Source organism: Ursus americanus, chromosome 14 (assembly GCF_024610735.1).
Source record: "Ursus americanus isolate L20-20 chromosome 14, mUrsAme1.1.p, whole genome shotgun sequence".
NCBI lineage: Eukaryota > Metazoa > Chordata > Mammalia > Carnivora > Ursidae > Ursus > Ursus americanus.
In genome coordinates, this window is record NC_142140.1 from 47,546,273 (window position 1) to 47,559,222 (window position 12,950).

Genomic DNA, 12,950 nt, shown 5'->3' on the forward strand with positions numbered 1-12,950 from the left:
ACATTTTGCTCTGTACCTCCCGTGTCATTTTTTGCCAATTCATTCTATGTGGTCTGATAGGGGATGAGGTTAGTTCCTTTCTCCCTTCTCTATGTGGCATCTTTTATTGATATTCTTGAGCTTTGGGTATTGATCTCTCTTTTACAAACCCAGTGGGCACACTCTAATCCTCATTCTGGATTTCACCCAATGTGCAAAGGGGTCCACAGGCCATGCTCTATAATCCTGCCTGCACCATGACAATTCTATCTTTTTGTACTCAATAATTAGTTCGTATCATTCTGTCTGTGGATATTGTTTTGTTCACATATTTATTTCATTATGCTCTGTCCTCACTGTTATGATTCATGATTTAAAAGTGCAGGGACTTCACTTCCTGTGTTCTTTTTTGTTTTTTTCACCCAGTTTTGTGAATATATGTTTTTAATAAAAAAAAGCCCTAAGAATATGGATAGGTATAGGTTGAACAGAATGAGGGGGTTACAAAACCAGGTGAGAATGTAAATTGAGCGGTTTCAAAACACCTGTTACAGGGGCGCCTGGGTAGCTCAGTCGTTAAGCATCTGCCTTCGGCTCAGGTCGTGATCCCGGTGTTATGGGATCGAGCCCCACATCACGCTCCTCTGCTAGGAGCCTGCTTCTTCCTCTCCTACTCCCCCAGCTTGTGTTCCCTCTCTTGCTGGCTGTCTCTCTCTGTCAAATAAATAAATAAAATCTTAAAAAAACAAAACAAAACACCTTTTACAGGCAAAATTGCATGAAAAACCAAAATGAACAAAATTGGATATAAAATAGCAATCATTAATGATATCAGCATAGATCAATAATTCAACTGTCAAAGTCCTAGACACAAAAAATATAATATATAATGTCCCTCGCATGCTCAGTATTTATTTGTTAAATGAGTTAGAAAATAGGTTTCAATGTATAAGGACACATGGGAAGATTGTATTTCAGTTTTTTGGAAAAGGTAGAATTTCTCAATAAATGCTGGCATAAAGGGATATCTGTCTGCAAGAATATGAAACCTGTCCCCTCCCTCAGACCTTACAAAGAATCCAGAGGGCTTATGACCTCAGGGTAAGAGTAACCAGACAATACAGTAGAACATCAATAAAACTACATATAAAAATTACAGGTGGACAAAACCACTGAAGAAAGCAAGAAACTCAGAAGAAAGAAGGTAGATATATTTACATAAAATGTAAAGTTTATATGGTCTAAATATGTTTCAAATGTCATTTGAAAAACAATGATCTAAGGAAGTCATTTGAAATACTGATAATGTTTTAAAAATAAAAGAGAGAGAGAGAAAATAACATATAGTCATAAAATGATAAAGGCCAATCATTATGGCCACCAAATATATGAGGTTGGTTGAACCACAAGGACACTTTAAGAAAACAAGAAACATCTCCATCACCAGCTGCCTGGGGGGGTAACCTTACAGAGCTGTTATATTGTTTGTGGTTGAAACTTATTTTATTTTCAAGATCTCATTTATTCACTTGAGAGAGAGAGAGAGAGAGAGAGAGAGAGAGAGAGCGCACAGGCAGGCAGAGAGGCAGAAGGAAAGGGAGAAACAGACTCCCTGCTGAGCTGAAAGCCCTCCGTGGGGCTTGATCCCAGCACCTAGAGATCATGACCTGAGCTGAAGGCAGATCCTTAACCACCTTTGCCACCCAGGTACCACTGTGGTTAAAACTTTTAAACAAGTAGCCAAGGGGTTACTGTGAATTTGCTGCAGGAAGTAAGTGTTACAAGGGTGAAGGCAGAAGCTGAAGGCAGCTGTGTTCCAAATACTGATGATCTTCACCCCAGGGCTTCTCTGTCTCTGTGCCACGGACATTCTGGCCAGAGCCTGCCCTGGGGAAGGGGATGTCCTGTGCATTGTAGGATGTTTAGACATCCCTCTCTCCATGCACCCCTCTCCAATATGACAGGCAAAGCTGGCTCCAGACAGTGATCAATAACCCCCAGGGGACAAAATCACACCCAGTCAGAACCACACAATGAGTGTAACAAGCTCAACATACTTTTTCTAGCATCACTATAAAGCAGTTTAATAATAAAGAATATGAAAGACCATCAAAACTGTGAGTAGCAGTCACTCGGTGAAATTGACATTAGTGCTAATATTACATTAATTATTTAATCAAGCAAACCAACAAACAGAGGGAACACTTGCTCTGGGCTAAGTTGAATTGGCTCTCAGGTGGTGATGGGTATATGTTCTTGGCTTCCATTCTCTCTCACCCTGTCATCCATGGTCCACTGGGGTGTTGGACTCACCTGGCTGGATGTGTGACAGGAAGGTGTCTGTGGAAGTCTGAATTCCTCCCTGGACAGCAGATGATAGAGACTAAAGCTCTGACCTCAACCGAGACAGCAGGATGGAGTGAAGCATCAGCCCCGAGCCAAAATCAGGACTTGGAAAAAACAGACAAAATGCACGGCCCTTCCCATCCAAGGTTGCACAGGCTGATGGAGTGGTGACAAGGCAGTATTTACAGCTCCCTGTATCTGCTCATTAGCACATTTCCCTCTTGTGACTCCAGCTTCTATTCACATGATTCCCAAGTGAAGTCCTCTGGACAGAAAGGATATTTTCCTAATGAATCTTAGCTCCCAAAAGACTAGGTTAGAGGTCAGGTGAAATCAGGTTTTCTTTTCTTTTTTTTTCTTTTCTTTTCTTTTCTTTTCTTTTCTTTTCTTTTCTTTTCTTTTCTTTCTTTTCTTTTCTTTTTTTCTTTCTTTTCTTTTCTTTTTTTTAATGTCCTTTCCCCTGAACTTGTCCCCTTCCTGACATGTGAACCTCCTAGCATCTTACCTCAGCTCCAAGTTATAATTTTCTGCAAGTCTATGACCCTGTAGCCACCAGGATTAAGTCTCTTTATCTTCAAAGCATTGACATGTGGTGGGGACCCTGCCCGGCTGTCTCTAGACAAGGTCTATTCTTCTTTTCAATAAGGCAGAGGAGTGAGGTCTTCTGATAATAAATCTTGGCCACTACACAGATCAGCTTCAAGATACATTTGCCATTACAGTTAGGAATTTCTAACTTTATACAAGCAAAGAGCTGTCACTTAGCCCTTTGTCATAATATGGTTGTAATTTTAACAGACGTGTTTAGGTCATTTTATGTACTAGAATGTGAGCTTGTATCTCACAGGGATAGTTTGATTTAATTTTTATAAAAATCTTGTCCACAAGTAAGTGAAGTACATTTATGAAATCCAATCTTCATTGTAGAAATGGTGCTTGGTGGTGTGTAGTGATCTGTCCACATTGAATATATGCACATGTTGTGGGCCTTAAGTGTCATTCTATCAGGACACTTCCAGCTCTCAAGCTCTGGGCTAGTGCTTCTCAACCAGGCCCCTGGAGATGTCTGGTGATGTCTGAAGGGAAGCTGCTGAACACTTCCAATCCAAAGGAAAGCACCCCCAAAATATTATCATTATTATTATCCTACCACAAGTATCAACCATAAAACTTGCCAAACCCATCTTGACCAGTATCTCTCCAACTTTGGTGTGCCTGTGAATCCACACAGATCCCACTATAAATGCAGGATCTTATCATAGGTCCAGGGTGGCCCAGACCATCTGTACTTCCAACAATTTCCTGGGAGATGTTGATGTGCGGATCTTGGTATGCGGATCACTCTTTATCAGCACAGCTGTGAGCCTCGGTTAGAGATAGGTGTGGGGAGTTTTATGTCTTTTGAACCAGACATGGCCATTGCATGCAATTATGATGGAAACCTGTATTCACTCATTCTTCAAGCTGTGTAAAGTCTGTGTTTATTGCTCTTATAAGTGACTAAAATAATACACATATGAAAAAGACTTTGTAGTATGCAGGATATGGCCCTCACAAATATTACTGGGTCCTAATATCCAGGGCCTTTAATGTGTTACTTGTTATAGCAAAGACGAGTTAAGGTAGCAGATTGTACAGGGTTGGTAATCAACTGTCATTACGATAAAGAGATTAGCCATGAGTGTCCTGGTTGACAAAGATAATCACAACAGTCCTACATATATGAAAGGAGTAAAAGGACGTAAATTGGATCAAAACAGAAGAGCACTACAGACACACACCTCATGGATCAGCCTTAAAACACAAGGTAGAGAGTCACAACTGACTTCAGACTCATGAGGAGCCCTGCAGAGATCAGAACAGCTGCCTACCCTACAATCCCCTTTGATAATACAGTATACTAGCCATTTTTAAAGATTTTATTTATTTACATGAATGAAAGAGAGAGAGCAACTGAGACAGAAAGCATGAGTGGCAGGGATGGGGACAGAAGGAGAGGGAGAAGCAGAGTCACCATTGAGCAAGGATTTTGATAAGAGGCTAGATTCCTGGACATCTGAATCATGATCTGAGCCAAGGGCAGATGCTTAACCAACTAAAACACCCAGGCACCCCAATCCTAAGGCATTTTATTTTAGGATGCTTTGTATGCAGCAATAGCTAAGTGATACAGTAATCGAATCAGGCAGAGCACATGACATTTGTAATAATCTCATTCTTTTTATTAGGCATTTGTTCTGACACTTGAAATTAGCTTTCAAGATGACTCTGTTCTTCAAGTTTATCACATGTAACTGTATTATAAAAATGACTCCATTAAAGCCCCTTTGAGGTAACATGGAAAGGTTGGAAGGACATGCATGTGTGCACAGAACCTGTGACTCTGAATCACATCCTGGACAGCATACAAGCTTGCTGGTGAATCATCCTGGGTTTATTAGGATCATATATAATGGATGATACTGACAACGTTCATTCAATGACCCTGTAAACGTTATGGCAAATTTTTGAATAGTTTGAGATACTTCATTTAGAGAAATGGAAGAAATCATATTTGTATGTAGCACAGGAAAATTTCAACCAGAATCCAGAAAGTAATTTAATAAAACACCCAAACATGAAAAGTTTTTCATCTTAATGAATACACTTTACAAATGGACTTTGATATACCATAAGTCAATGAATACACGAAGTGCCTGAGAAAGAAATATTTTACATAGCAATAAATGTGTGTGTTAATATTTGCCTTATTGTACTTAAAGCAAAGGTTGATTCTAAGGCCATATATTGTTACTCTATTTTATTCATATTTGTCTTTCTGGGTAGATTGCACTTGGAGACATCTATTTTATTATTATTATTATTATTATTATTATTATTGTTATTATTATTTATTTTTTGCCAGTGACTATGGTAGGCATGTTGGACACAAGCTGCATAACAAGACAAGATCCTACATGTAGAAAATTCCCCATGATTAGTTCTGACCATCAGTACGTCAGTCTGCATCCTCTGCAGGAGCAGGGAAGGTAGTGAGATACGAAGGAATGATGTTCACAAAATGAAGCACATGGTCTCAGATTGTTCTCTGTTATAAACTTACATAAATAGCTGTGGTGGCCAAGAGTAGGTGTGTTATTTAGTCACACAAAAGAAAAAAATAGTAGGTGTGTTATTTAGTCACACAGAAGAAAAAAAATAGTCCGTATGAAATATTTTCTTTGAGAAGAAATTATTGTTAATAGAGTCATATAATCCTTTGGATAAGTGAGACTGTCCAAATAGTTCACATCTGAGATTAGGAATGACACTGAGAGAGTAGGAAAATGACAAAGGGAAAATCTCTTGGATGTCAGAGTTATCACAAAGGTTCATCAAGTGAGTTATGTAAATTGTGCTGAGAGGGGAAAAAATAGAAATTCCTGGGAAAAAATAAAAGAGGTATGTCCACTTCCACAATGATCAAAGCATCTCAACTTTTGGATCAGGCTTTGGGCCCAGGAATCGTGGGCACTTCTTCAGCTTCGGGGGATTGTCCCTTTTAGAGCTGCCCTCCCAGAGAATCTCGTCAGAGCCTCCTTTATGTCTCTGTTCCTCAGGCTGTAGATGAAGGGGTTCACCATGGGGGTGACCACCGTGTACATCACCGAGGCCACTGCACTTGCGTGGGAGCTCTGGGTAGCAGCAGAGCTAAAATAAACTCCTAGGCTCGTACAATAAAATAAGGAGACAACCGAGAGGTGAGATGTACAGGTGGAAAATGCTTTATACTTGCCCTGAGCTGATGAGATCCCAAGGATGGAGGAAACTATCTTAGAGTAAGAGTAAAGGATCCCAATGAAGGGACCAACAGCCAGCAACATACCTGCAAAATACATCATCATATTATTGAGAAAGGTGTCAGAACATGCAAGTTTTATCACCTGAATGAGTTCACAGAAAATGTGGGGAATTTCCACTTCTGTGCAGAAGGACAGCCGCAACGCCATGGAAGTGTGTAACAAGGAATCCAAGGCACTCAGGATCCAGCATACCAGAACCAGCAGTCCACAGAGCCATGGGTTCATGATGACCATGTAGTGCAGGGGCTGACAGATGGCTACAAAGCGGTCATAGGCCATCACAGTCAGGAGGAACATGTCTAATCCTGTAAACAGTATGAAAAAATACATCTGCGTGATGCAGCCTGCAAAGGTTATGACTTTGCTCTGAGTCTGGATGTTCCACAGCATCTTGGGGATGATGGTGGAGGTGAAACAGATATCTACAAAGGACAGGTTGGCCAGGAAGAAGTACATGGGGGTGTGGAGGTGGGAGTCTGAGCTGACGGCCAGGATGAGGAGCAGGTTTCCAAACACAGTAATCAGGTACATGGAGAGGAAAAGCCCAAATAGGAGGGGCTGCAGTTCTGGTTTCTCTGAAAATCCCAGAAGCTGAAACTCTGAGATTCCTGTATAGTTCCCTGGGTCCATGTGTTGGAGGTGACTAGCAGCACAGGGAGAAATAGCACAACTAATTTTCAAACAAATTTTCATTGCTCACATTGTGGAAATGCCACAATTTTTATTTTCCAGTCAAGAAACGAATTACAATATTTCTGTGAATAGATTCAGGCTCCTTGAGAGGATCTCCAGTTCCTCCCTGATTAGGAATTTTCATTGAAACATCAGATGTTCCCCAAAAGGTCAGGTGTTTTACAGTTTTAGTAAGAAAATATTTCATGCATGTGAGGAATATGTAGAGACCCAACCATGTTTTGGAAACCCTGGTCATATAGTGCCGAAAGGCAGATGTCCCTACAATTCAATGATGGTGATAGGGTAGATGCATATATAAAGATTAAATAATCATGAGATGGGAACAGATGATATGAACAGAACAGAAGCAGCTTAAGAGAGAATGTGTCAGGTGTTATGTTGGGTTTTCAGTCAAGGTTGGCTAGGAAAGTGTCATTTGAAAGGAGACCTCATGGAAGAGTGGGTGGAAGAAGGGAGGTCTTCCTGGTAGAGGGAACGGCTGGTGCAAAGGCCCTGAACAAGTGATTTGATCAGAAAAATGAAAGCTCAGAAGGAAGCCTGTGTGTTGAGGGAAATGGACAAGAGTGATGAGAGAGAGGTGATGGCACTGAATTTTGTAGAAGCATGTGACCTCATAACTGATTAAAGTTCAAGACACAGGGAGTTCCTTTTCCACACTGTGTACTTCTTGCATTTTGTTATCTGGTTGCAATCAGCATATTGTCCATTAAACATCACTCCTTAGTATCTTCTGTTGATTGAGTTTGGCCTGTGTATTATAATGGTCATCTTGAAATAGAGGACCCTGTATATCCCTGCCCTAAAGACTGCTCTCACTCATAAAGAAGTTCACCCACACGAACACACGAACACACACACACACACACACACACACACACACATACACAGTGTCACATATACACAACACAGCACACCATGTCCTCCTGGTGTGTGTTAACTCTATGTGCCTCCCACCTCTGTCCAACCCCCTCCAACACAGTGTTTAGGATTTGGATGCATACACATCATATTACCTTTCCCATAAAAAATGTAGAAATAGTACACAGAAATTCCTATTCACAGCTTCTCAGGGACAAATCATCTTGGGGCTCCATTTTGGAATGGCCACTTTCTGACCTGTGTGTAAAGAAACATAAAAAATTGTGTTCAACATTTGGGGTCATTTCTGGTTCCATACACATATTAGATTATTTGTTCCAGCTCTGTGTGAAGTGCTGGTGGTATTTTGATAAGGACTAATTTGAATGTGTAGATTGCTTTGGGAAGCATAGACATTTTAATAATATTTGTTCTTCCAATCCATGAACATGGAATGTTTTTCCATCTCTTTGTGCCTTCCTCAGTTTCTTTCATAAGTGTTCTACACATTTCAGAGTATGGATCTTTTACCTCTTTGGTTAGTTTTTTTCCTAGATACCTTATAGGTTTTGGCACAATTGTAAACATCTAAGAGACACATTAAAAACTGGTTACATCATTCATCATCAGGCAAAAACAAATCAAAACCACAATGAGATACCACCTCACAGCAGTCAGAATGGCTAAAATTAACAAGTTAGGAAACAACAGATGTTAGGCCAGATGCAGAGAGACGGGAACCCTCTCACACTGTTGGTGGAAATGCAAACTGATGCAGACACTCTGGAAAGCAGTATGGAGTTTAAAAAATTTTTAAACAGAGCTACTGTACCACACAGAGATTGCACTGGTTGGTATTTATCCAAAGGATACAATGCAGTGATTCGAAGGGGCACATGCACCTCAATGTTTATAGCAGCAATGTCCACAATAGGCAACATATGGAAGGAGCCCAGATGTCCATCCACAGGTGAGGGGATAAAGAAGATGTGGTATATATACACAGTGCAATATTACTCGGCCATAAAAGAATCAAATCTTGCCATTTGCAATGATCTGTAGGGAGCTAGCATGTATTATGCTAAACAAAATAAGTTAGAGAAAGACAAGTACTATATGATTTCATTCTTAATTGGAATTTAAGAAACAAAGTTATTAACATAGGGGAAGGGAAGGAAAAATAAGATAAAAACAGAGAGGGAGGAAACCATAAGAGCCTTGCTTATAGGACAGAGAGTGAGGGTTGTTGCAGGGGATTGGGTGGGGGAATGGGGTAATTGGGTGATGATCATTAAGGAGGGCACTTGATGGGATGAGCCCTGGGTGTTATATGCAACTGACGAATCATTAAATTCTACCTCTGGAACTAACAATACACTATATGTTAATTAAATTGAATTTAAATTAAAAAAAATAAAAAACAGCAGCAAAAAAATGGGTTCAATAAACAGAGCAATACAAAGAGACAGAAGGAAGGAGAAATGAGATGGACAAAAAGACTAAAATGATCTAATAAGCTCAGCTGTTCCGATAGACTGTGAGAAAGGAAAGCTTCCTTGGGGCTAGTGGCATCCAGTCTTGGTTACACACCATTTATACCCAGCAAAGATAATAAGAGCAAAATCAAATTTGTTCACAACACAAAGTGGTGACAGCTTTATGGTGTGAATCACATTGCAGATGAACATCACAAGAGAAAAAAATCAACATTTCACAGAATTTGGGCATTTTCATTGCCAGAGAGCAGACAGGAGAAGACTTTTTTTCCCCCTGCTTATTCCATATTTGTTTGGCCCATTGGTTTTTTTTGGTTCAATAGAGGATGAGGTGAGCCCCTTTATCACTTTTATTTGACATCTTTTTGTTTTTATTTGCCCCCTTCTTAGCCTTTGGGTTTTAGTCACTTTCTTGACAAATCCGATGAGAAGAACTGCCCAAGGTTCTGTTCATAGTCCAACATGCAATGCCCTCCCCAGACTCCGTGAAATCCTACACACCCGGTGGCATTTTATGTACAATTGTATTAAACAACATTGAAGGGACTTTTGAGAACCAAATGAAACAGGATCTACACGAGCAGTAACTGTATAAAATCAACATGGAGAAAAATTAAAATTCCCCACAACCTTGAAATAAAAGCATATTACATACAAAGTTCTTGGAAATTTTTGGAACATAGCATATGTTCTTTTAGTATATGTTGAATGAATCAGAAATTCGGTCTCTTTATATATGGACATTTAATACATGACAAAGCTGCACTTGGATGTAGTTGGAAAAGATTGGAGTGTTGAACGGAAGTTGGCTCAGACAGCTTCCTACATAGAAGGAATGTCAGTGGTTCCACATCTCACACATCTCACAACAATCAGAAGGAGTAAACCCTCAGTGGAACAGTAACCGTTCCATTTTAGATGCACATCTAGAAAATACCAATAAAATCCACAGATGGACAAAGCATCATAATTAAGGCAAAAGTCTCAGAAGTAAGAAGATAAATACATTTGAGTACATAAAATTTAAAACTATTTTATGGCCAACAATATCTGATTAAAAGTCAATAGAGAAACTGTGATTTACAACAATTATTTGAAATGTTGATAATTATTAATAGGCATATAATATGTGGACATATAATGATAATAGATACATGAACATGGTGATCAAATACATGAATCTTTGCTGGGGCTCCCTAATAGCTTAAAAAATCAACAGAAATCACTTACACACCCAGAACCCTGAGAAAACATTCAAAGAGCTGTCACACTGGCTGGGGTTGGTATTTTAAATTGAGTAGCAAATTCCTATTGTCTAACTTTGCTGTCACAATTGTGAAGTGTTACAATGTCTTAGAGAAGCTCTGAAGACAGTCACAAATATTAAAAATCAGATGTTCTTTGGAGTGGCTGGCTGGGTCATTCAATAGAGCATGGGACTCTTGAGCTTGGGGTTGTAAGTTCAAGCCCCATGTTGGGTGTAGAGATTACTTTAAAAATTAATATTAAAAACATACAGATATGCTTCCAACTCAGGGTTTCTCGATCTGTGCACTATGTGCATTTGGGGTAGTTTCTTCTCTGTGGTGGGGTTTGTGTCCTGTGTACTGTAGGCTGTTTAGAGGGTCCCTGGTCACCAAACACCCCTTCCCAGTGTGACAGCCCAAAATGACTTTGAATATTGTTCAATGTGCCCTGGGCACAAAATCACCTTTGGTTGAGAAAAATAGTTTTAACTACTTAAAAAGTATTTTTGTGGCACATATATTTAATAATATTTCTCGTTAAATAACAATTTAATGAGGAAAAAGGCAAAAGATCATCAAAAGTGTAAATGGCACAGCCACACCGTGAATTATTATGCAGGCACTAAAATAATGACTCAGGATTACACTGGATGACTAGAGGGTCTTGTATAAGGTACTCCTGAGTCAAAAGGACTAGGGCAGAAAAGCTAGAAAAAAAGGGTGTGCCAGAACATAAAGAGTACTTATGATATGCATAGGTGTCTTTTCATACATTCAAACTGAAAGGGTGTGAATGTGTATGTGTGCACAACACAGAATGTTTTAAAAGAAATGAAGACTTTTGAAAGAAAGAACAGTAAAAATGTACTTATTTTAAGCAGAGTGGCTCAAAACAACTGTCTGAAATGAAATTGACGGAAGACCCCAAACCAACTTCGAAGAAAAAGATTTAAAAGAGTAATACAGTAATGAAATTGACATGGGTCCAAATTTAATTAGATTGCCAAGGACTGAGGCATAAATGAATTTGAAAAAGCCTTTTATTGTGGAAAGAAGCAGTATCTAAAGTTTTAGTTTCATCTCACATAAGGAGATATGGGACAAGTGTGCTTATGGAAGGTAAAGGTGATTCTTGGGCAAACATAAAGAAGAATCCCTTTTAAATGACAGCAGTTCTATTTTAGAAATAGATCCAATAATAAAAGGTCAAAAGGAACAGTAAGGTATACAGAGATGTGAACACTACTTGGAATATATGTATGAAGGGTGATATGTGAGTAATAACTGTGCAGAAGGACATGCACTTTCAGTGTTTGGGAAAAAAGTTTTCAACAAGTGAAGAATATTAAGGTGACAGATCAATTTGTCCAGAAAAACAAACAAACAATTAGAAAATCAGTGGATAAAGAAAGGGGGGTGGAAATCAGAAGGGGGAACGAACCATGAGAGACTATGGACTCTGAGAAACAAACTGAGGACCTCAGAAGGGAGGGGGGTGGGGGAATGGGATAGGCCAGTGATGGGTAGTAAGGAGGGCATGTATGGCATGGTGCACTGGGTGTTATACGCAACTAATGAATCATGGAACTTTACATCAGAAACCAGGGATGTACTGTATGGTGACTAACATAATATAATAAAAAATATTAAAATTAAAAAAAAAATTAAAAAAAGAAAATCAGTGGAGAGAATATATTGAGTAACTCATAGACTTTACCACACAAAATTCAGACACTCACACATGCTGCACAAGTACATCTACACATACAGAATAAAGCAAAATGGCAAGTAGCTGTTGGTGAAAAAAAACCAGCAATACTTTGCTTGAAAGAATGCAATAAAAAACAGGAATAAAACCACTCTGACCCCACTATGCAAACACCAAGGACTCCCACAGACAATTTTCAAAGGAGAAAGTGGGTGGCAAGCTAAGCCAGACCATGTTCAGGCTCACAGGTAATGAGGTAATTGTAAAGGAAGCTCATTAGCATACTCTTTTCCACATAATCCATATACAAATTTTCATTTGAATACTGAAGAAAGAGGAGGTACTGTGATATGTTTGTTTCATGGACCGCTCTTGCATAGATGTACCTGGGAGAATTTTTTCATCCTGATTTTCTTCACAGTAGAGAAATGTAGTCTAATATGTCCCATCTTAAACAAGAAAAGACATGTCCTCATTTCACTTTCACTGTATATCCCTCAAAAGCTAATACTTGACTTCTCTGCTCTGGTTAATTGCAAAGATCCTTGGTCTCATGTTCTACTTTTACCCTTCCCATCCCTCAAAAGATTGGGTTTCCCTGATTATGATTTACTAGCTAATGCTGAATCTTGAATTTCTGAGTTCCATGTCCACTTCTATTTTTAGGATCATAAATACATAAATGAATCAATCATAAATTTCTTAATCAAGCCAGTGAACAGCCACAGCAAACTCTTAGCTCTGGGCTAGGTGGGAATGGCCCTCAAGTGACCTCAGG

General features: G+C 39.3%; 1 protein-coding gene across 1 annotated transcript; it reads right to left on the reverse strand.

The window, feature by feature from the left end:
• Positions 1 to 5,843: 5,843 nt before the first annotated feature.
• On the reverse strand, positions 5,844 to 6,803 carry LOC123796683 (olfactory receptor-like protein OLF4). The gene has a single exon (XM_045804199.2). The coding sequence runs from the start codon at positions 6,795 to 6,797 to the stop codon at positions 5,844 to 5,846; it is 954 nt and encodes a 317-aa protein (XP_045660155.2). The 5' UTR covers positions 6,798 to 6,803.
• Positions 6,804 to 12,950: the final 6,147 nt, after the last annotated feature.

Bases quoted from the DNA above. Each gene is read 5' to 3' on its own strand.
- LOC123796683 (XM_045804199.2), bottom strand. From the start codon at position 6,797: ATGGACCCAGGGAACTATACAGGAATCTCAGAGTTTCAGCTTCTGGGA.